The sequence below is a fragment of the Marmota monax genome, unplaced genomic scaffold (assembly GCF_021218885.2).
Source record: "Marmota monax isolate L192 unplaced genomic scaffold, Marmota_monax_Labrador192_F-V1.1 WCK01_AAM20220418_F8-fsc00114, whole genome shotgun sequence".
In the NCBI taxonomy this organism is placed as follows: Eukaryota; Metazoa; Chordata; class Mammalia; order Rodentia; family Sciuridae; genus Marmota; species Marmota monax.
Genome location: NW_026694943.1, coordinates 4,457,528 through 4,482,768, shown reverse-complemented (window position 1 = coordinate 4,482,768; position 25,241 = coordinate 4,457,528). Strand labels below are relative to the sequence as shown.

General features: G+C 39.3%; 1 protein-coding gene and 1 non-coding gene across 7 annotated transcripts in view; one reads left to right on the top strand and one right to left on the bottom strand.

The window, feature by feature from the left end:
- Nucleotides 1–25,241, top strand: part of Rmnd1 (required for meiotic nuclear division 1 homolog) — a 75,250-nt gene that overhangs the window by 35,544 nt on the left and 14,465 nt on the right. For 5 of the 6 annotated variants that reach the window (XR_006847987.2, XM_046427442.2, XM_046427440.2 and 2 more), the window contains 7 exons: nt 4,593–5,113; nt 12,194–12,302; nt 13,943–14,018; nt 17,074–17,113; nt 19,595–19,695; nt 21,963–22,069; nt 22,985–23,049. Coding sequence is in view for 5 of the 6 variants with exons in the window: in XM_046427442.2 (XP_046283398.1) it covers nt 4,607–5,113; nt 12,194–12,302; nt 13,943–14,018; nt 17,074–17,113; nt 19,595–19,695; nt 21,963–22,069; nt 22,985–23,049 (1,005 nt within the window). In the remaining variant the exon portion in view is untranslated. Of the gene's footprint in view, nt 1–1,767; nt 1,850–4,592; nt 5,114–12,193; nt 12,303–13,942; nt 14,019–17,073; nt 17,114–19,594; nt 19,696–21,962; nt 22,070–22,984; nt 23,050–25,241 lie in introns of those variants that run through there. The other variant, XM_046427443.2, reaches the window with a different exon arrangement.
- Trnat-ugu (transfer RNA threonine (anticodon UGU)) lies at nt 14,154–14,225 on the bottom strand. The gene has a single exon. It is a non-coding gene; the product is annotated as a tRNA-Thr (tRNA).

Sequence of the window (25,241 nt, the reverse complement as noted above, 5' to 3'; positions counted from 1 at the left end):
CAGTATCAGTGGTGAGAACTGCTTTGAATAAGGCCAGTTGGAATTACTGACAAACTGGGTATGGAGAATGAAGGGAGGAATCAGGGCCAACTCAAGGTTTTGGGTTTTAGCAAATGTAAGAATTGCCATTTGTGAATGGGGAAGACTGTGGGAAGATTTTAGAAGCTCAGTTTTGAACATGTTACATTTTGGTTGCTTATCAGAGTGGTTTAGAGTAAACAGTTGCTGTCCATTTATAGTTAAATGATGTATAAAACTGCAAGAGTCGGATTGAGGAGAAAAGAAGCCTAGAGACTGAGCCCTGGTGCATTCCATTCTTGAGGGATGAAAAACCAGGAAAAAATAGAAGGTACAGTCATTGAGGAAGAAGGAAAACTGCCAGTGTAGAGTTGTAGACACCAACCGAAGAAGGTGCTTTAAGGAGGGTGGAGTGACCAACTGCATCAAATGCTTGATATGTCAGGTAAAGTGAAGACTGGGAAATGAGCAAAGGATTTAGGAAGGTGAAGGTCTTTGACGACATTAACGGGTGAATTTGGATAAAGTGGTAGGGATGAAAGCCCAAATGGAGTGAGTTTGAAAGAAATCAGAGAAGAAGAATTGGAGACAATGAATAAAACTCCTTTTAGAGGAATAGGAAAGGAACTCAGAAAAAGTGTGCAAGGGGGAAAATGGGATCAGAAGAGAGTTAATTTTTTTTAAGTGGGAGAAATTATAGCACAGATATATAGAATGTTCTAGTGAAAGGGAAAATAAGGCATGGGAGAAGGGAGAAAAGTGGGAAAGGATGAGGTTCTGTGTATTTGTGGTGGACTTGGCTCTGTCATAGAAAAGAAGGACTTGGCTCTGTCATAGAAAAGAAGCAGTGGGTAGGCAGGTCGATGATGGCTGCGGGTTTGTCTTGTGGAAGTTCCCTTTTGATCATTTCTATTTTATCAGTGAAAGAAGAAGTAAGTCATTATTGAGAATGAGAAAGAAGGGGGAGACTTGAAATTTTGAGGTGAGAGTGGAGAGTGGATTATAGTTGGGAGATGTAAGATTGTTGGGCAGCATGAAAGGACCCCCTGGAGTGGTCCTGGTTTTAGAGTGAGAGAGGACAGTGTGTTGTTTGGTCTAAGCACATTCGGTTGCAAGAGTGCAAGCACAAATTAGGTGAGTTATGTTTAATTAGTTGTGGTTATGTCACATGCATGTGGTGGGGGACACACTGGTTTCATAGGGTAGGAAAGAGATTATAATGGTAGGCTGTGGAACATATAAGCAGGTGTAGAGGAAGTGATGTCAGGGGAATGAGAAACAATGAAAAGGTGAGTGGGTCATCTAATTGTAGGTCCTGTTGGGTTGAGAGAATTGTTGGCCATGGGTAGTAGAAGGAATGAGCTGGGAAGATAGGCGGTAGTGTTTGAAGAGTCGACTGGGTGAAATTGGGAATGATACAAGGTTGCACTCAGGGATGGTAGCAGATTTAGAGAGCACTGTCCAAGAGAAATATGCATGGCACAAATCCTAAGCATTCTAGAAACTGCATTGACAATAGTAAAAATAAATGACAATTCAACAACTTATTTTATTTAGCCAACTATATCAAAAAGTATTATGTCAATAAGTAGACAATATAAAAATTATCGAGACATTTTCCTTTTTTAAAATGAAGTCTGAGTCTATACTAGCCTCATTTCAGGTACTTAGTAGACACATGTGCTGGCTGGGTGCCACTGAATAGATCAGAACATGTGATTGTGGGAGTGAACGGCTGGGTGAGAGTGGAAAACAAGGTCACCCAGGAAAAGAGGTCAGAGCTCAGAGGCCAGGGCATCAGAAGGCTCATTTTCACTGCTGACCTACACAGGTAACAGAAGCCACCAAGAGTTATAATGAGAATGTGCTTTTGTAATGTTAGGGTAAATTTTTAAATCTGGTATATTTTTTTATCTTTAGTTCATGCAATTCAAATTTCACTTACCTCTAATGCATTCTGGTTTTTAGCAATGCCTAAAATTTGTGTGTGTGTGTGTGTGTGTGTGACGGGGGGAATCTGTGTCTTTCTCAGCAAAGCTACAGAGAAAACATAACTTCTCCTTTGTCCTGTAGCTTTTACATTTTTGTGGAGGTTTTCACATAGCTCCCATATTAAAACGGTTGTTAGAATGTGGAGGTAAAGAATGTGATCAGAGACAGTGAAAGAATCCAGTTCTGTGTACAGATTTCTAAAATGTTTTATAGTTTCTCCAAAATGTACTTATTATACTAGCAAGGATAGTACTAATTAAAGGTGAACTATATTACCTAATTTGAGGAAAACTAACAGAATAACAGCTTTTGAAGATATTTGAAAGCAGCAGGTTCTACCTCATAAACATCACTGTGATTCATAATTGTCCTTATTTTTCTTGAGGGAGGCAATACAGCGTAGTGACTTGCTAACCAATTAACTTCTCTGAACCTCAGTTTTCTCATCTGTAAAATGCTTCACTGGGTTATTATAAGGTAACATAGAGCACTTGGTATGTAGAAAGTAATGTCTTAGTCTGTCTCAGTAACTCCTTTGCTTTTTTTACCAAAGACATTTTTCTGAAATACATCTGACCTGTGGATCTCAATTAAAAGTTCTGGTTTCCCTCTGTCCATAGAAACTCCATAGGATGGCCTGGCATGGTGGGGCACACCTATATTCCCAGCCTCCAGGGAGGCTGAGGCAGGAGGATTGCAAGTTCAAAGTCAGCTTCAGCAACTTAGTGAGGCCTAAGCAACTCAGTGAGGTCTCTAAAATATAAAAAAGGGCTAAGGATGTTGTTCAGTGGTTAAGTTCCCCTGGGTTCAATCCTCAGGTACCCTCCAAAGAAAAAAAGAAAAAGAAACTCCATAGGATCACCTAATGAATCCTCTTGGAATCTGGCTCCTGGCTCCTTTTCCATCCTCTTCTCATTCAGCTCCCTGCGCCCTCCCCTGAAGTTACACTCTATTTGTCAGATAAATAATACATTGTACCTGGTCTGTTTGATTTGCTGGTCCCTCTGCCCTTTCAAGATCCAGTTCAGATGTCACCATAATGAGTGTGCCACACTGCTTCTCATCCCACACACTCCCTTCTCCAGACCCCTTAGTGTTTACACATCACACTCTGTGTCCTGTGCTGGACTGTGAATTCTGAAGTCATGGGTTCATACTTGAATCTGTACCACCTAACTTTTTTTTTTTTTTTAAGAACTGTTATTGATCCATAGGCTTACTTTTGAAAGAACATATATTTAGAGGCTGTCAGTGTGCTCAGTGGTACAGTGCTTATTTAGCATGTGCAAAAGCACTGGATTCCATCCTCAGCACTGGGGAAAAAAAAGAACACATATTTAATACTGTAGATAAGACAGGAAAATACTTACATCTGCAGTCTCTTTCCTTTGTTTGGACTCTGTACATCTGACATGTCTGACCCCCCTGTCAGGCCCAGCTCCAACCTAAAAAGCATCTTCTGTTTCAAGAAGCAGCTTCAGTTTTTCTGGGAGCCTCTCCCAGTTCTGCATGTAGAATTGAGCGAGTTCCTTGTGTGTTTCCTCGACATCTGGACTACAGCTCAGTGGTGGGGTTTATTCTATGAAATTATGGTGAGCAGATGAAAATGCCTGTCTCCTCCAGGAGAGGGGAGCACCTCTATGGCAGGGACACTTGTCCATTCATGGAGACATCCTTGGCCTCAGCCAGTTGCTTATCTCACCGTAAAGGTTGAATGAAAGTTTTTTTGTTTGTTTGTTTTGGTTTTGGTACCAAGGATTAAACCCAGGGGCGCTTAACCACTGAGCCACATACCCAACCCCCCGCCTTTTTTTTTTTTTTTTTTGGTTGTTGATGGAGGTTTATTTTATTTATTTGTACATAGTGCTGAGAATCAAACCCAGTGCCTCACACATGCTAGGCGAGTGCACTACCACTGAGCCACAATCCCAACCCATTTTCTGTTTTTTGTTGTTGTTTTTGTGGTGCTGGGGATCAACTTAGGGCCTTGTACAAGCAAAGCAAGCACTCTACCAACTAAGCTATATCCCACCACCCCCAACCCTTTTTAAAAAAAAAAAAATTTATTTACAGACATGGTCTCACTGAGTTGCTTATGGCCTCGCTAAATTGCAAGGCTGGCTTTGAACTCCCAATCCTTAGCCTCCCAAACCTCTGAGATTACAGGTATGCACCACTGCACCCAGCTTTTTTTTTTCTTTTTGTAAATGAATTTGTAAGTATGGATTCTTTTAAATGAAATGCTATTGAAGTAAACTAAGAAAATTGTGTGTGTGTGTGTGTGTGTGTTTTAGTAATTTTTTAATCTCATAATGTTCCATGTGTACTTATTTTCTCCAGTGCTAAGGGTTGAACCAGGGCCTTATTAGTGGCAGGAAGTGTTCTACCACTGAGCTATACTCCCAGCCATACACATGTGTATATTTTTTAAACTTGTTGTTCTATTATAATTAGGTTAAGATTTTCTGTTTCACAGATTTTAAAAGAAATAAGCTTATTTCATAGAGAAATTATACCTACATATAATTTTAAAACACTAAGGAAACAAAACCAACTTGAAATCTGAAATCTTTTTCTTTCAGCGTGGGATGTGGTAATGCCTGCCAGACTTCTCAAAGCCCTGGCCAGATCCCACAGTGTATTATCAAAAGTACATCAGTGCCGAAGACTTGTTCATCTAACGTTAAAACCGATCAAGGAACTTGAGGATACAATATGCAGCAACCCCTGGACAGTACACCAAAACTTGGATTCATTCTTTCCTGTTGTAGCAGCTGGTGGTTTGAATGAGCCCCAGATCCTGGAAATGAACTGGAAAATATCAGATACAACCAAACTCTGTCCATTAAATACTGTACATTGCCAGGATGAGAAAGCAGGTCTTCCATCCATGAAATCGTATCCTGCTCACAGGAAGGGGACCCACAAACCTAATCTATTGGGTTCTAAGTGGTTTATAAAAATATTAAAGAGGCATTGTTCATCTACTTCAACTGAAACAGTTGTTCCAAAGCAAGACTTTCCACAGATCAAGAGACCACTGAAAGCATCCAGGACCAGGCAGCCATCCCGGACCAACCTTCCAGTTCTGTCTGTGAGCGAGGTAAACCCAGTGTGGCTCTGGCACTTGTGTTTATCACTCATTGCTTATTCTCTAAACGAGCATGTGTTGCAATGCAGCCCTGCCCCTGATGCAAGAGAGCTGGCTACCAACTCAGAATTTCTTTTAAGATCTTTGAAGCCTAATTAATCCAAACAGACTCAGAATCTTAAAAGAATTAGTGATATCCATAATGACAATATATAGGCAATAAAAGATAAAAATATAGTTTATGAAAGGATTAATTATTGGCCTAAGAAAAAGTTATTGGCCTTTGGAAAACAGCATTAATTCCAATCTGAGAATGGGACTACAGAAAGCATCTATTTTTTCAAAAAAGTAATCTGGAAATTCTTCATCATATTTAAAAGGTGTAACAATGCAGACAGGTGGTGCAATGATGTGGCAAGGTGAACTCAAAAAGCAAGGAGCAAGAGGGTTTTCTCTTTTTTACCTTCTGAAGGTTCAAGAGGGTGTTTTACTCACTGCTAAGAGGTTTCTGGGAATTTTTTAGCAGCAATTTTCATTTCTCCTCTAAGTGATAAACAGTTAAGGTTAGGATTAGACACTTTTTTTGACCTTTGTGTTTTGTGTAATACCAAGAACTATGCCTTGTACTTAATGTTTGTTAAGTTGGAAAGCATGGAAAAGAGGTAATGAAATCTTTAATTTCAATAGTCATCAACATTAAAAATAGAGCCGGGCATAGTGGCGGATGCCTGTAATCCCAGTGGCTCTGTAAACTGAGGCAGGAGGATCAAGAGTTCAAAGCCAGGGCTGGAGTTCTAACTCAGCAATAGTATGCTTTCCTAGCCCATGTGAGGCACTGGGTTTGATTCTCAGCACCACCCATGAATAAGTAAAGAAAATAAAGGTCTATCAACAAGTAATAAATATTTAAAAAAAAAAAAAAAAGAGTTCAAAGCCAGCCTCAGCAAAAGTGAAGTGCTAAGCAACTCGGTGAGACCCTGTCTATAAATATAATTCAAAATAGGGGTGGGGATCTGGTTCAGTGGTCGAGTGCCCCTGAGTTCAATCCCCACTACCCTGCCCCTGCAAAAAAAAAAAAAAAAAAACAGGAATATCGAGTTGGGCCTAGTAGCACAGGCCTATAGTCCTAGCTGCTTGGGAGGTTGTGGCAGGAGGATCGACGATCACTTGAGCCCAAGAGTTTGAGGCCAGCCTAGGCAATGTAGTAATACCTATTTCAAAAACTTAAAAAATGTAAATATTTAAAACCTGATTAGATCTTCTGAAGCTACTAAAAAGCAGGTTAGAATGTCTGTCTTCAAACTTTGGTTCTAAGCATGTTCAATTCTGAGCATGTTCAGTTTGTGTGTGTGTGTGTGTATTTTTACTATGCAGCTCACAGTCCCTTCATGACTAATCATCAGATTATGTCATTATGTCATTATGAGTTCATGAATGATTTTTGGTTTGGGTCCTGGGTTGTTTTCTCTATTTGTATTGTTTCTCTACACCCAAAATGTAAAGGACAGTCATGTGTGCAGAAGCTGCTCTCACACCCCTCTTCTTCCAAGAGCTTGGGTTGGTCTGGGAATTTGAGCATTCAGGGGACAGAGATGACACTAAGGATCAAAACCTGAATGGAAGATCCCAAAGGAAGGGCAACTCATTTTTTCTCTTGTCAGGTGTACCTCACAGTGCATGGAGTTTCTTGTGAAGAAGCTGATGCGGTTGAAGGTGTCGCCTTTTTTATCATTACTCATTGTGAACCCCCAAAGAGGCTCCGTTTCCTTAGGCTGTCCTTAGATTTAGAAGCCATTTTCCTGAATTCCATGTTTTATTTTTCTTTAGGATTTTCTTTTTCCTGTTTCTTTCCACAAAAGGATTTGAATTCTAAAAATTCAACACAGTTTCAAATGAGATAATAAAAACATTCAAATTTAAAAGCAGACATTTAATGTGAACAGAGACATTTTACCAGGGACTTAGTAAGAACAATCTATTTGAGCACTTAGTTTTGAGACATCCAGTAATTAAAATAGAGGCAATCATCGGGGGTTGTACATTTCTTTTAATCTGAGTTATGGTTGCATGGAGGGAGGTAGATACAAATAGATGATGTCTTAATAGAAATGGTGTTTATTTTGTGGGTCTTTTCAGAGGCCACATTGTGTTATGTAATAGTGACTTCATTAGGAGTTTCGCAAAACCAGAGTGTGTTGCTTTTAAATTTTGAGTTTTCATTTAAGCCCATTTGATAAGGAAAATAAAGATAAAATATTATATTTCTAAGTGATCTGAAGTAGTATAAGTGTGGAGCTTTGTTTTCTGAGTATTTTACCTTTCACAGGAAGATTTCTTCAGGCATGACTAAGTAGTCTGTTCCTAGGACATAAGGCTTACTTTTTTTCTGCCCCAAGTTGAGGGCTATTCCATTTTCCTGTGAATGTCATAGGACTGGTGACTTCTTTGTTACAGGGCAACCCTTTCCATCACCTTTGACTGAGACAGGGCAAGGCCTCTGCTTAATGTCAGGAAGCATGTCCGCTTCCTCTTGTTCCCACACCTGCTCTAGAGCAAGTATTTGGAATTGCCTGAGGTTTCAGTCACCCTCCAGATTGGAATTAAATCTCTACCTGGTCTCATTTATGGAAATCATAACCTGCTGTGATAGCTGAGTATGGCTTATAATTCAGCAGACGAGCAATGGCAGTGCTCCTTATACATGTCCTGTCTTTCAGGAGCAGAATGCCAGAGGGTGAGACTCACTGGCCTGAGCAGCATGGAGACTGGCTTCAGAGGGAGAATGATGGAACACCCATTAGTGTTTTTCAGACTGACCTCATAGCATGTTATAAAATTAACTTTTTACAGAAAAAGGAATAGCGTAGAGAATACCGGAATGCATTTGCTATGATAAAGAAAAATGACTGGTTTATGAAGTTTCTGTGGCAGTTACTGGTTTTATCTACATATATGTATTGAGTATATAATCTGATTTCTCATTATAGGTTGTAGCCAAAAAATTTATAAGATAAAGCATTTTTTAAGATTTATTTTTTGGTTGTCATTGGACACAATACCTTTATTTTATTTGTTTATTTTTATGTGGTGCTAAGGATCAAACCCAGGGCCTCGCATGTGCTAGGCAGACACTCTACCCTTGAGCCACAACCCCAGCCCACTAAAGCATTTACTAGTAATATAATTTATATCTGTATTTTGTAAATTTGATCTACATTCAGTGTGTAGCAATAAAAATGCATATTTTCCTTATTAAGTATAGTCTATTTATAGTCACAGTACTTTTTTTGGGGGGGGGGGTGTACCGGGAATTGAACTCAGGGGCACTCAATCACTGAGCCACATCCCTAGCCCTATTTTGTATTTTATTAAGAGACAGGATCTCACTGAGTTGCTTAGTGCCTCGCTTTTGCTGAGGCTAGCTTTGAACTCAGGATCCTCCTACCTCAGCTTCCCAAGCTGCTGGAATTACAGGTGTGTAACACCAGGCCTCACAGTACTTCTGACAACAAAATATGGGGCGTTTTTCCTCCATCAATGAATTCTCCAACTCTCTAGATGCTAGTAAGATGTCTTACAATTCATTTCAGTTGTGACCCTGTATGGAGTTAGTAAGATTGAACTCAGTCTGTTAGAACTGCCTCCCACTTCAGACACCAGCCCCAAGTCCCAGATTATAAATCGGGTTCCCATGTCTACCTTCTTGAATTTGCAGTTTGCTAGAATGGCTCCAGAACTCAGGGGAACAATTTAGATACATTTACTAAGACTCATGAACATCCAGGTGAAGAGGTTCACTGAATTTGAGAGGAGGGCCTGAAAGTTCCAAGCTTCTATTCAAAGTTTGTTGTTTCTGGCAACCAGTCCCCCATCCTGAAGCTATCCCAGAGCCCACCAAGAATCACCTTATTAGAACAAAAGGTGTACCTATCCTTGAGAATCTTCAGGGGATTTGGAAGCTGTGTGCCAAAAACTCAAGGCAGATACCAAATATTACAACAACAAAAAAATGTTCCTATCACCCGGTATCCCTTAGGAAATTACCAGGGTTTAGGAGCTCTGTGCCAGGAGCCAAGGACAAAGACCAAATATAAGTTTATCCTAGAATAATAGTAAAATAGAAATAAGGTTGTGATCATATACTATTTTTTCTTCAGTAATAGTGTATGAATAAAAATTTTTTTCAGAGCATGTGGTGCTTGCTGTTAGTGTAAGAATCTTGTATAGATTTCTAGCCCCATCTGCTGGAACATGTCTTCTGTGGCCATAGAAACAAAACATACAGAAATACAGTGGTTCAGTGTTTTAACATAGGCCTAAATTTGGGGCCTAAATCCAGTAACTATTTTGGGTTGATTTGGTCCATCTATTTAAGAACAAGTTACTTATCCCCAAGTTAAAATCCAAAATTTGCTTTACATACATACATGTAACTAATGCTTAATAAATAAGGATTCACTGTAAAAAGCCAGGGATAAAAGTTTCTCATTCAGTAACAGCACCGTTAATTAACAGTAGGAGATATGGCCAGGTGAAGTACACACACCAGTGATCCCAGCCACTTGGGAGGCTGAGGCAGGAGAATTGCAAGTTTGAGGCCAGCCTGGGCAACTTAGAGCAGGGTTGGAGGTGTGGCTGAATGGTAGAACGCCCAGTACCACAAAGAAAAAAGGTGCTGGTGGTGGGGTTTCAAAGACAAGGCGCTCCATGGTTCTCTTTCCCTTTTCCAAATGGTCTTACATGAAAAATTGAAATTTGGAATCAAAACCAAAACACATGTCAAAAAAGTCAAGTTTCAAAACTTGTGAATTGTCTGTTATTAGAAGGCCACAACTTAAGAGGAGTATGGTGAGCCCTGTTAATACCTGTGACATTGAAGAGCTCTCTGAGCCAAACTAAATAGAAGATACTGAGAAAAGAAAAGGTGACAATCTTCAGACTTAGAATGGCTATGGAATGGCTATGTAGTCTGGAGTTCAGAATGTATGTTCTCGTAGAAATAGTGATTGAATGACTTGTCGTGTTCCACCCACTCTTTGAAAGTTCAAAATAGCATGCATTTTAGCACATGTGGGCTGGGCCAGTTATAAAAATAAAGCAGATGTGAGACATTTGAGGTAAAGACTGTGTGGCTGTGACCTGGGCCCGCTACTCAGCCCTAGTCCATGGTGGCCGGATCTCCACTTAGGCAAAAGATGGTAGGGAAATGTGGATTTTGTGTGAAATCTCTCAATTCATTGTTGACTTGTGACTCCCAGCTTAGAAATGCTGTGAAGATCAACCCGGGTGGCTGTCGGAGCTCACTGTCGGAGCTCACTGTGTTCAGCACAGTTACAGGCTAATCCTCGTGGACTGGCCTTGGACTGTTGTTATCTTCTGTCTTCTCCTTTTTGCGCCTCCCCCCTGCTCAGTTGAAACCGATCTTATTATCAGTCTCAGTCAGAGAAGGCACCCACCCTAACATGCTGTGATTTTGTCCAGCAGGCCACATCAAATCTGCCAAGTCTCACCGAGTAGCGCTGTGCCTTACCTGATGGTTCTGACAGGACTCCCTATCTCTCAGCCAGCTTAAGCTCCATGAAGCCAGGCAGGTCTAGGCCATGCCCATCCTATTCTTGCCCTCCAGTGACTACCTGGTCTCTGAAGCGTGTCTGTGTGTGGTGTGTGTGCGCTTGTGTTCTTCCACGTGTGGCTATGGGAAGTAGCTCACTGCAAGAGGGGGCTACCTCATCATTCTCCACTGATTTCAGCTCATCTGACTTAATGTTTTTTTCTGATTACTTGGTGTGCTTCTGAATAGATACTTTGTTGATTTTTTGACGTTTCAGTTTTTGTGGTTTCTCAAGTCTTCCATTTACTCCTGAGCTGCTTTTTAAGCCACTTGATTGTGTAACAGACTGAGAAGACAAAGCAGGGTTAGCCCATTAATGGAGAAAGGGTAGGAATTAAGTAACAGGAGCCAGAGGAAGGAAGGACTTCACAGACTACTTCTCCAGAATTTCAGAGTGGGAATGCCTAGGAGCTGAGTTGAGGAAGTCCTAGGAAGAACTGTTCATTTAGTGACTCTTAAACTTCTTTTGACCAACTATAGTTCAATAAATATTGAACAGTCCTGAGAAATACATATTTATCAGCTTTTTTAAACTTTAAAATAACCCTATAAAGTAGGCATTATTATTCTTGATTTTTAAAAAAATTTCAATCATATTTTTGTCTGAATTCTTATGCTGATAGCTTTCAAACTTTCCTGACCTCTTCTCTGGTGAGAAATATATTCACCATTTTATATACATAGTGACATACATAAGTAGACACATATGTGACAGAAAACTTCATATAGTGACATTTGCTCTTACAATGAGTAATGCACCATGATATTTTGTATTTTATTCTTTTTTTATATTTTATTAGACTTTTTTTTTTTTTTTTTAAGCTGGCTTAGGTCAACTAAACTGACATCTGCATATGACAGATGAAGCTGCTTACCTCATGGTGGCTGGGAAGCAAAGAGAGAGAAAGAAGAGGGGCCAGTGTCCCTTTCAAGGTCACATCCCAGTGACCTAACTTCCTCCCGCTAGTTTGGACAATCACTGCAAATTGCTTACCATGTATATGTGGTATGGACACACAGGTATCTACATGTCTGTACAGACAGGACCCCCAGCAAAGCACTGACAGACAGGACATGTTCTCAGAGTTGCAGATTTTTTTGTTTACTATTAGCCAGAATAAAGATATTATAATTCTTTTGTGGATTTTAAGGACATCAAATACTAATGTTGTGAAAGAGTCAGAAACTCTGGGTTGGAAAGCTGCTCAGGCTGCTTCAGACACTGCCAGTTGGAGCACGGCTTCCCTTTCAGGATCATTATTCCATCTTTTTGGCTAGCAGAAGCAAATGCTTCTGTCAATGAGCTGATAGTTGTCTCTCTAACGTCTTTGTCTTCATACTTATCCCTTCTCTGGTATGAACTTTTGAGATGTTTGAAGAAAACTTGAGTTCTGGCTTTGCCAAATGAGGTCCCCTAAGTTAGGGACATAGTAGCCATCACGGATGTTTGAGCCTCTTGGTAACCCACCTTGTGCTCACAGAACCTGATGCACTGCACAGCATTTGCCACAGCAGACGAGTACCATCTGGGAAATCTGTCTCAAGAGCTGGTCGCCCATGGATACATTGAAGTAACAAGCTTGCCTAGAGGTACTTCTGCTTGAACCTGGGGCCAAGTATGTTAAAATGTATTAGAAAATAATTTTCCTGTGATATTGTCCTAAGTTTGCATTTGTTAGCATTTCACTTTCTGTTGAAAGGATTGTAATCATAAAAGTGGTGTCAGATGTCTTTATAAAGAAATTAATTGTGTTTATAGATCATTTGGTTCTCAGATTAAATTTATTCATAAGATCACTATTACTTGGGAAGATCAAAGGCTGTGTGTGGTAGTCATCTGTCTTTCGCTATAACAAATACTCGAGATATATCAACATAATAAGAGAAAAGGCTTATTTTGGCCCATACTTCAGAGGTTTTAGTCTGTGGTCAGTTGGCCCATTGCTTTTGGACCTGTGATGAGACACCACATCATGGTGGGATCATGTGGAATCAGCTGCTCACTTGTGACAGCTGGTACTTCTTGAAACAGGAAAGGTGAGAAGAAAAGAGAGGAAGAAGAAGGGCCAGTATCCTTTTCAAGAGCCTACCTGCAGTGACCTAACCTCCTCCCATCAGGCCATCTCCTAAGGTTCCAACACTTCTAATAATATCATGGTCTGAGGACCAAACCTTTGGTGGATGCTTACCCAAATCAAAGCCCCATGCTACTTCTTTTTTGTCACATTAAAAAGTTATTTTAGCATTATAAAACCATGAAATTGGTGGAAGGGCCTTTTTAAAAAATTCACCAGTCCATTAGTGAGACCCTTGCCTCAATTAAAAAAAAAAAAATTAGAAAAGGGGCTGAGGATATAGCTCAATGGTAAAGCATCCACTGATCCACCAGTACCAAAACCAAGTAAATAAATTACCAGTCCAATACTTCAACAAAATTAGTTAAAATATAATATAGTATAAGAAAGAAGAAAATTAACAAGTGAGGATTTTAGGATAGTTTCAGGTAGGATTCTTGAGAAGATATCCTGTTTTACATTTAAAAATGAATAACTTAGAACATTTTAATGGGAGAAAATTTTACAGTAATTCTCAAGATAGTCCACTACTGAGAAAACTTGAGTTTCCTTCAGAGTAGCAAAAATATCAGGGTTGAAAACTTTTCTGCTACAGAGAAAATTCTTTGTTAAAGACTCATAGATGACATAAAAAACAGTTGAATGTCTTGCTTTTTCAGCTTTGGTGACCTCAACAGAGTGTTTGTGCTGTTGGATGACAAAAAGAATTAGAATAACAGAGCCATGTCCAGAGCCCCTAAGATGAAAAGTTGCTTAGGGGTATTCATGGTGGGCACTGAAGGCTGTCGGCAGTGTGGCTCTGGGCATTGAAGAGTTGGGAAACTGTATACAACTGTTTGTAAATAACTAATAGTAACTTAATTGGTATGTTAATATTACTTATAATGTATTACATAAAATTCATTTACTTACAAGAAATATTACTGTACTAATATGTAAATTAACTACTGAGTAATGAATATAGTTATGTATTTGATAATATTTAAAAGGTTTAAATTTTTAAAATAGTTGCAGATAACTCTAGTTGTAGTTCTCAGAGTCTCCTTGGTGTACAAAGTTGTCATAAGTACTTCTGTAAAAATGTACAGATGACTTTTAAACCTGTGTCACTTTGTGACCTCGTTTTGTTGTTGTTGTTATTATTTTAAACCACAGATGCAGCAAATATTTTGGTGATGGGTGTGGAAAGTTCTGCAAAAGAAGGTGATCCTGGAACAATATTCTTCTTCAGGTAACACAGGAAGGAAACCCTGTTGGCAAATGAGTTCCTGACCAAGTCCCTCTAGTCGTTAAAGGTTCATGTACCTCTCATAACAGAACATGTGTTCAAAATGTATTTGTGACCAGAATCTTGTTTTCTCTTTTTTGGTGGTGCTGGGGATTGAACCCAGGGCCTTGTGCATACAAGGCAAGCACTCTACCAACTGAGCTATATCCCTAACCCAATCATCCGATTCTTTCTTCATCTAGCAGATCTGGAATCCTCTGGCAAATCCTCTTGGAAAAGTTTTGTTTTGTTTTGGTACCAGGGTTGAACCCAGGGGCGCTTAACCACTGAGCCACATCCCCAGCCCTCTCTATTTTTTATTTTGTATCACTGAATTGCTTAGGCCTCTAAGTTGCTCAGGCTCCCTTTGAACTTGCTGTCCTTATGTTTTATCCCACAAAATTGCTGGGATTATAGGCATGCACCACTGTGCCCAGCAAAATAAACAAATTTTAAAACAAGTAAATAGGGGCTGAGGGTGTGGCTCAGGGTAGAGTGGTTGTTTAGCAACCACTGGATTCAATCCTCTGCACCCCCCCACCAAAAAAAAAAAAAAAAAAGACCAACTACTAGTCTTCTCCTGCTTTGTCTCTATTTGTGAATGTGGATATTCACTGACGTTTAGGTAAAGTATCTGTCTCCTAGTCATCTCAGTGCCTGTGTAGGACTCATGCCACCTCCCCTGCTGTTCTTCCTTCTTTTTCTTTCTTCCTTTTTTGTGGCTTTTCATCTAAATTTTTAGCCTATCTTACCTCTCCAGAGACTTCAGACAGGGACCCTGACACACATATACTTACTCCTTTTATGTAGAGACTGTCTTGATACCAAATACAGTGGAGTAGTTGAATGGTAATAATAATAGAAACCATATTTTTTAAAAAATCTCCCCACACTTGAGGAAGGTCTGTTATTCCCATCTTACTGCCAAGAAAGGGGAGGGTCAAACAGGACTCAGTGAATTACCCAGGATCGTGAGACTCATAGGTGGCAGAGCAGAAACTTGTGGAAAATCTATAAGAATCCAAACTTGAAGATGGACAAGATACCACAGCACTCGCTACTCCAGAGAATGAGATAGAAGGGTTTTTTGAGCCCAGGAATTCAAGAGTTCAAGACCAGCTTAAGCAACATAGTGAGACCTTTTCCAAAAAAAAAAATCTGAAGTTTGATTGAGGGTTTTGTGATCTTAGTCCTTAGGGGTGTTGAAAACAAGAAGCCTTATTTTTGTTCACATAGATGCTGCCTTCCATTTGACCCTACCATTAGAGATAATCAGGATTTCAACATTTAGCCCAAGTAGAATGACAGCAGCCCTGTGCCTCAAAGTGAAAAGTGTAGATTTCTGAGGGCCTAGATCAGCACTGTCCAGGGGAGATGTGGTGAAGCCTCACTCGTGATGCTGTGTTTTCTAGTTATCACAGTTTTAAAAATGAAAAAAAAGGAGCAAAGCTGCCACCTCAAGGTGGCCAGGAAGCAGACTGTGACGGAAGGGCCTGGGGGCCAGATACACCCTCCCAAGGCACACTCCCAGTGACCTGCTTCCTCCAGCTAGGCCCCGCCTCTGGGGCTGTTTCCACTATCTCTCATCCGCTAGGGATGAAGCACTTATCACAGGGCCTTTGGAGGAGCTTTTAGAGCCAAACCGCACCCTAGCATTTGAATTCAGTGGTGAATTTCACACTTAGAGCTCATCTCAGATGCCACCAGGCATGTTCCAATTGCTCCATTGCTCCAGGTGGCTTCTGGGCACTGTATTGCACAGCCTGGCTCTAGATGGAGCGGTGAACATCTGCACATCTGAACTAGTACTGTGGTTGTGGCTTTGCTTCAACGCTGTGTCCTGAGACCCCACCCTGACCCGTTACACCAGCGTACTCACTGGCCTCCCTACCCGCCTGCTCAGCCCACCACTGCTCCTTTGGTCTGTTGTGGGTGGAGTTGTTCTTCATGATGCAACTCTGACGATGACACTCTCCTGCTTAAAATTCCAGGGGCTCTTCCCAGACTGTCACAGCACAGAGTCCTGTCAGGGCTGGGCTCTTGCCTGTTGCTTCAGCCTGAGGCTCATGTCCAGAATTCATGACCCTGCAGCTTCTGTTTGTCCAAGACACTGCCCTGTTCCCAATGTCCACCTCCCTGAACCTGTGCTGGTTCTGATGCACATGTTCTGTTTTCCTCACGTGGCTAGCTCTGCTAGTCCTTGAGAATTGTCCCTCTCCTGGACATCCCATAGTACATTCTGCATAACTTTTAAAGCCCTGGTGGTCTAGGTGTGTCTTTTCTAGCTTGGAGTTCCTGGACGATGGTAACGGATCACACTCATTTTTTTTCCATCCCCAGTGCTAAAATAAGCACAGACCCACAGGTCTACTAAGCACTTTGCTTGAGACATGTCTAAAGAATGATGTGAATGAATCCTATGTACCTTCCTTCCATTTCCCCGTTGTCTTTTTCCGCACAAAAACCCAAAGCCACGACTCTTTTTATTTACTAAAACAGATTAGCATGCGAAACTCCACACATGAAACCAAGTTCATTTATGGTCTTTAGAGCCTACATTCTGTCAGAGACACTGTGCAGGTGGGAGCTTTCCTCACTGAGGCAGTTAGCTGTCAGAGCTTATAATTGGTCTCGTCTCTTTATTCCACAAGGTTAAAAACATAATCTTTGCATATAGTAGAATCTTCCTAATAAGGTGGGGTCTCAGAAGTTTTCCTAATTTTGATTTCTGTGCATCCACATTGAACCAAATATGAAAGAGTCCAGATACAGGAATTAATATTACAATAACTACTACTTATTTTGCAAACTGTGAGAAATCTTGAATTTTGAGAAATCAGGATTTATCAAGAATTAAAAAATATTTCGTATTTTAGCAAGTCCATCTAGGGACCATATTGTCTCCTTAGGCAGTAAATCATATTTTCTGCAGTTGAATTCTGTATTTGTTCTAGATGTTACCTAAGCGTAGAATTATTCTACCTTTAACTCACCTGATTCTCTTGCTCTTTTAAATCAGGGAAGGAGCTGCTGTGTTTTGGAATGTGAAAGATAAAACTGTAAGTATAAGTGAAGTGTTAAAGTATAAAAATACAGTTTTGTAAGAATAAATTGTTTATTAGCACTTAATAATTTGAGATTTTGGAAGATAAATTAATAGGCAATCCACGGCTTATTTGTACAGCATTATGTGATATTTATCTCATCAGTTTCATCTTCTGAAATGCATATTTTGGTTTATTTTTAAGTTTTATACATTTCTATTTTCTGGGCACACACTCATTTGTGGAGAATCCCAGCCACCCCTGGCAAACTGCAGGAAGAAAGAATTGCATTTACATGTGATAGTGCAGAGTGTGATTAATGCACATACAGTTTATTGGAAACTGGTTAAACTGATTCTTTTTTTTTTTTTTAATTTTATTGTTGGTTGTTCAAAACATTACATAGTTCTTGATATATCATATTTCACACTTTGATTCAAGTGGGTTATGAACTCCCATTTTTACCCCATATACAGATTGCAGAATCACATCAGTTACACATCCCTGATTCTTATTTTAGATAAAATTTTCAAGAACTTATCACTCATGGAAAATAATTTCTTCAATATCTATATTAGGATTTATTTAATGTAACCTTTTTAGAGGCAGCTTTGTGATGTACATCAAAGATTTATATTTAACTCAGCAATTTTATACCCAGAAAGTTACCCAAAAGAAATAATCACAGTTATGCATGATGAATTACATAATGTTCATTAAACCATTGTTTATAATAGCAAAGATTATAAATAACGAAAACACATAATAATAGAAAGTTTGCTAAGTACAGTTATAGGATAAAATATACTACAGCTCTTAAAAATCATGTGGAATAATATCTGTTCCCAGGAAACTGCTTACGTATGTGATACAGTTAAATTAAAAGAGCAAATTACAACCTGGGTGCAGTGGCGCATGCCTGTAATCTCAGTGATTCAGGAGGCTGAGGCAGGAGGATCATGAGTTCAAAGCCAGCCTCAGCAACTTAGTGAGGCCCTAAGCAACTCATTGAGACCCTATCTCTAAATAAAAAATAAAATGGTTGGGGATGTTGCTTAGCAGTTAAGCACCCCTGGATTCAATTCCTGGTACCAAAAAAAGAGCAAATTAGAAAATATAACCAGCATAACATCATCTCTAATCCCAGTGGCTCAGGAGGCTAAGACAGGAGGATCCCAAGTTCAAAGCCAGTCTCAGCAATAGCGAGGCACTAAGCAACTCAGTGAGACCCTGTCTCTAAATAAAATACAGAATAGGGCTGGGGATGTAGCTCGGTGGCCGAGAGCCCCTGGATTCAATCCCTGATATATGCCACCATGCCCTTCAGCTGGGTTCAGTGATATATGCCAATAATCCCAGCTATTTGAGAGGCTGAGAAAAGAGGATTGCAAGTTTGAGGCCAACCTCAGCAACTTGGCAAGACCCTTACAACATAGATCCTAGATTTAATCCTCAGTACAAAAAAAATAAGTATGCTTCCTGCAATCTCAGTTTTGTTAAAAGGAAATAGATACCTACTCAGTAGAGGAGGAATTCTGGGGAACAGGAAATGTACATGACCACCAAATATAAGAAAGTATAAATTGATCATCTGAAGTTACAAAAAATATAACACCACTCTGTGGTTTTTGAGTGCTCTCATAAATGTTTGAATTCTAAAATTGGAAGAACTGTTTTGGAGAGCAGGTTAGCAATATTTATCAAAGATATAAGCAGGCATATCTTTTCTTTCTTTTTTCTTTTTTTTTTTTTTTTTTTTTTTTTACAATGCTGGGGATGAAATTCAGAGCCTCACACTTGCTAAGCAAGTACACTCTCCCTGAGCAACACCCTCAGCCTGCATGTCTTTTGATCAGCAGTTTCTAAAGAAATAGGCCACAAATATTTATGCATAATAATGGTGAATGGAGACATTATAATGGTGGAGAGCAGAAATTCTCCCCCACAGATGGACATTTAATGTGGTTAAATAAATTGCAGTGCCTCCATTAAGGAGAACAGCATTGCAAATGTTCATATGCATAGTTATCCCATTTCATGCAGAAAGCAAAATATACACAGACCTCACAGAAAAAAAATATGTATAGGATATACCCCAAGTTTAATCATGGTTACCTCTGAGAATTATGATTCCAGGTGACAGAGAGAGATGGTCACTTTCTATACCTTTATGTTCCTTAAATTTTTACAAGTGTTTGCCTATACAATTTTTTTAGAAATTAAATAAATAAAAATCATAATGTTACCAGTGATTCTTTGGGATGTGGGATAACAACTTTATTTTCTTCCTTATGCTTATCTGCATTTTCCAAAAATGAAAATAAATGAACATGTCATCCTGATTAGCTTACTAGGTTAATAACATAGTGAGTTTGCCTTTTCCTTAAGAACTAAGCAGTAGAAAACAAACTATTCATTGTTACAAACATTAACCCCAGAGCACATTTGTACTTAGGGAGCCAGTTATAATTCCAGGTGATGTTCTTTTTCTTCTAGATGAAGCATGTAATGCAAGTTCTAGAGAAACATGAAATTCGGCCGTATGAGATTGCATTGGTACACTGGGAAAATGAAGAGCTTAACTACATAAAAATAGAGTAAGCAACTTTTTATCAAAGTTATGAAAAGGGTACTTGGGAACAAAACCAGGCAAAGTAGTAGGGAAGATAAATTATTTATGAATATGGAGACTAATTTTAAGAAAGAAGTTGTTGGTACAAATACAAAGCCTAAACTATATAATAAATATTAGTGGAAATAATATGCCTTTATCAGAATAACCCTATCATACTATTCCAGTAAAAAGTAAAGCCATTTTTTCCTGAATTGATTTTGAGCATAAAAAGGAAATGAGATAAGGGGTGATCTAAGAGAACCATTTGTAGACATGTGGGGGACTGCAGGAAGTGGGAGCCCAACATACAGTCTCCAGTAAGATATGAGTGGCAATAGCTTCGCTGATTTTCCTGTCTCAGCAAGGACAAAATGAGATGTTGGGGCAGGATAAATAGGATAGGAGACTCTTTCCTGGTGGTGTCACCAGTCTAGTGGAATCCAGGGGAGGAAAAGTCTTTGTAGGTTCTTAAGGAAGTAAGTATTGATGGCAGAGCTTTAGGAAAATTTAGAAGAGACACTAGCTACAGAAAGCAGATAAGCACTAAGTAATAATGGCCAGCAATAATGAAGTACTCACCACATGCCAGGCACTGTTTTCCAAGTACTTCCCATGCCTCACTTCATTTCAGAAACTCTGTAATTGCAGTTAACTGGCTTTCAAATGGAGTTCAGAGTGCTCTCTGGCCTATGGGCACCTGCCTAATGAATGGGAGCCTGGGCCTACGGCGTCTGCTCTTGAGTGAAGGTATGAACCAAAGAGACACGCAAATGAGGAGCTATTCAGTTTTATTAATTTTATTTTTAAGCCCTCATTCTTGAGGTTATTGTTCCTGTGAATGTCCCTTCTTTTGGGAAATCAGAGAAATGCCATTGCTTGCTGGGCACTTGTATGTGCCTGGACACACAAATACACACACACACTCTTAAGAGTTGTGGAGGAATGAAATCCTTAACTGTTTGAATCTGAGTCAGCTATTTGATTTTATCACAAAAACCACTTTAGCCAGGCGTGGTGGCACATGCCTATAATCAATCCCAGTGACTCAGGAAGCTGAGACTGGGGGGTTGAAAATTCCAGCCTCAGCAATTTATCGAGGACCTGATAAGCAACTTAGTGAGACGCTGTCTCAAAAAAAATAAAAAGGGCTGGGAATGGGATTCAGTAGTAAAGCACCCCTGTATTAAATCCCTGGTACAAAAAAAAAAAAAAGACCACGCTAGCTGTGTCACTTGTGGGTCCTGCCTAGGGACAGCTATCTACTGCCTCCTTCGGTTCTGTGGTGTGGTCCAGGCTCGTTCATAAAACCCTTGCTCACTGCTCCCTTTCCTCTTTTTCCTCTGGCTGAGGTGGTCAGCAGATTCTGCCCTCAGCCTTCCCATTAGTCCCCAGTCCATCTTCCTTCATCTGTGTCTTCATGTCCCACACCTTTTGTGAAGGGTCCCCTGTACTTTCCCCATTTCCTTGTAATGTTTATATTCACAAACTCCCTCCCTCTGCTCTCCCAGTCCCTTCCAGAAAGATCTTCAGGTAAACCCTAGTTTTCTATAACTTCTGCCTCCCTTGCCTTCCCCGTCATGTAACTCCAATGTGTGGAGTTTTACATTCAGCATCTTTTCACTTAGCAATTACTGTGGACATTTTCCCTTTATATTAAGTATTCTTTCATAACATGTTGGAGTTTTTGTTTTTTATATCTGTCTTTGAGATGGGGTTTTGCTATATCGCTGAGGCCGGCCTCCACTCTAGCTCTTGGGTTCAGGCGATTCTCCTTGTCTAAGCTTCCTGAGTGTTGGCACTATAGGCTCCCACCACCACATCTGGCTCCTTTTAATTTTTGTTTCGTGAAATTACTATTGAACATTTGGTTTCTTTTCTGATTTTTTACTATTAAAGTAAAAACGTTTTGTACACAGATTTTTTTTTTTACATTTTTTATTGTTTCCATACAATAAATTCTTAGAAATAAAATAACTTGGAAATAGTTTAGAGCATTTATAAAAACTCTTGATACAAATTAACAAAATGACCCCCAGAAAGGTGATTTTTTTCAAAACAAAAACTTTAAACTGTGTTTGAGATTTGGAAGATTCCTGGGTATGGGAGTTCTAGCTACTTGGGAGGCAGAGGCAAGAAGACTGACTGACCTCCACCATTCAAGACCAGCCAGGGCAACATAGTGAGACCCCCATCTCAAGAATAAAGGGTTTGTAAGTTACTTTCTTCACCATCCCCACCCTCCTTCCACAGAGGTCAGTCTAAACTTCACAGAGGGGAAATCAATTTAAATTCGGAGCTGGATTTAGATGATGCCATTCTAGAGAAGTTTGCTTTCTCCAATGCCCTTTGTCTTTCAGGTAAGTTACTGCTGCTGTTTGCAGAATGCATTACACAGTTTTCATTTCATCAAGGAGGAGTTTATTTGGTGAACATTTTGGCATGTTTTCACTCTACAAAGCTTTAGTATCCTTTTTTTTTTCCTCCATAAAATAAATACAGTAGAAAGTTTAAAAGGTAGTGTCTGTACTATTACTCATTCCTTGTTAATTGTATTGATAAACCTTACTTTCTCCACAAATGTTTTTTATGTGATTATCACTGCCTTTGATTCCTCTCCCCTTCTGTCTGTATGATCATGATACTTGGGTACCTCTGATCCAGGCAGAGAAAGCCTAGCCCATGTGACTGGGCACAGGCCTCAGTGGAAAACCACACTCCCAGGTTCCACAGGAATGGGCCAGAGTCACAGCTACTCTAAGTTTTTCCTGAAAGATCCATGCCCCTGATAATACCGTAGAAGTTCTGTAAGAATTTCCTTTGCCTCTAGTGTGCATGAGGCAGCTGCTGCAGCAGCCCCTCTGCACCCTTCTGGGAAGCTTCAGAGACCTCTGTGCTTTCCTCATAGCCCTGAGGATTGTAAAGGAAGACCAGCGAAGGCCCGCTCCAGCCCTGTGCACAGAGCTACTCGGGGTGTCAAGGGGTGCCGCACACCATCTGGGCTTCTGAGAAGTGGTATTAGAAAATCTGGAATTCTACTGGACTGCTAGACTAGCTTTGGTCTGTCAACAGGGCCTAGAAATCTTGAGTTTCCTGTTCTACGTTAGTGCTACCCTTTGCCATAACTAACCATCCTTAATTTTTAGTTTCAATTTTTAGCACATTTGCTTCTTCTACTTTTAATGTTCGAATGGCAGCAAAAGTACTGTACAGTTATGGATTTTATATAAGCATGAATAATATTATAAAGAAATTTTCCATGTTTTTCCCCCCAGTGAAACTGGCTATTTGGGAAGTGACACTGGATAAATTTATTGAGTCTATTCAGTCTATTCCAGAGGTAATTATATCAAGTTTATGCTTATTTTGAAGGATTGATTCCTAATTGAGAATAATACAAACTTCCTATATGTATAATAAAGTAAAAAAATGCACTAGGAATGGGGCTGGGGTTGTGGCTCAGTGGTAGAGCGTTCACCTAGCACATGTGAGGCCCTGGGTTCGATCCTCAGCACCACATAAAAAAATAAATAAAATTAAGGTATTGTGTCCAACAACAACTGAAAAATAAATATTTTTTAAAAATGCACTAGGAAAGCTACACAGAATTTAGGCAAAAGACAAACCAGGCTAGGGATGTGGCTCACTGGTAGAGTGCTTGCCTAGCATGCTTGAAAACTTGGGTCCAATCTTCAGACACACACACAAAACCAACTTCCAAATACATATAAAATGGTGAACTTTCATGTGTTGATTTTTTTTAAACTTCAAATGACTGTGATGGCACAATATTTTTAATATAACTGAATAAAAGTTTATATATATATATAATATATATATTTATATTTTATATATATATATAATATATATAATATATATATAATTTATATATATATTTTTTTTAATCAACTGAATAAAAATATAACTGTGCTGGAGTGGTAGAGCATTTGCCTAGCATGCTAAGAGGCCCTCGATTTGATGCCCAGTTCTACAAAAAAGGAAAATGAAATCTTTCTAAGGAAGGAGATTATCACTTTTTTGTGATTAAAAAAAGACTACTAAATTTTGAGAAATATAGTAGCATAAAAGATAAGTTATTTTTAAAATATGGTTATAAATGTATAAAGTTATATTAAAAATGTCAAAGTGCATTAAAAGTCATTTTTACTAATGTTTTTACGGTGACACAATAATTACTCTTGGAAAAAAAGGCCCTGTTTTTATGATAAGATTAGGAATGTATATCATGGCAGTGCTGATACAAAGGGTATTTTAGCTTTCTATTACTGTAACAAGATATCTAAGATGATCAGCTTATAAAGAAGAAAGGTTTATATTGGCTCACAGTTTGGAGCATACTCAGTGCTGGTGCAATTTTTGTCCATAGTTGGACAAATCCATTGCTTTTAGATGTGTGGCAAAAAAAGCATCTCATGGTAGGGAGCCTGTGGGAGAGCAAGCTATTCGCCTCTTTGTAGCCAGGAAGCAAAGAGAAAGTCTGGAATTCTACCAGAGTGCTAGACTAGCTTTGGTCTGTCAACAGGGCCTAGAAATCTTGAGTTTCCTATTTCTACGTTAGTGCTACCTTTGCCATAACTAACTCTCCTTAACTAACTATCCTCTTTGCCCTAAGGTAAAATTTTCTTTTATAAATATAACATCTCATATGCTTAATAATATTAAGAAAACATTCCTGTATATTAAAGAGAAAACATTTAAGCCGAACATGGTGTCACATTCCTGTATATTAAAGAGAAAACATTTAAGCCGAGCATTTTGCCCTTCGAGGGTACACCCCAGTTACCTAGCTCCTGCCCACTAGGCCCCACCTCATAACGCTTCCACCTTTTCCCAGTAACACCACAGGATAAGGACCAAATCCTCAGACACATGGCCTTTGGGGGACTTTCAGGACCAAACTAGCCAGGCATGATGGTACATACCTGTAATCCCAGTGGTTTAGGAGGCCAAGACAAGAGGATGGCAAGTTTGAGGCCAACCTCTGCAACTTAGTGAGATCCTACTTCAAAATGAAAAAAGGCAGGAGATATAGTTCATGGTAAAGTGCCCCTGAGTTCAATTCCCAGTACTGGATTAAAAAAAAGAAAGAAAATAAACTATAGCAAAGGAAAATTTTAAAAAGCATAAAATTTCTACTTATTAAGATTTTGAAATCTTGGGGTGAGTATAGATGTCTATTTGGGAGACTGACATATAAGAGTTATGTATGTAAGTTTCAAATTTTGCTCCTTTAGAATTTGCTTGATGAATCTAATACTTACTAGAATCCTTCAGTATCCATGGGGGATTAGTTCGAGGGCCCAACCCCTACCCCCAATATACCAAAAACTATGGATGCTTATCTTTATGTAAAATGGCATAGTATTTCCATATAACCCATGCATGTTCTCCTGTATACTTTAAATCATCTGTAGATTATTTATAATACCTAATACAATATAAATGCTGTGTAAATAGTTGTAATATACTGTGCCATTTAGGGAACAGTGACAAGGAAAAATCGTCCGCATA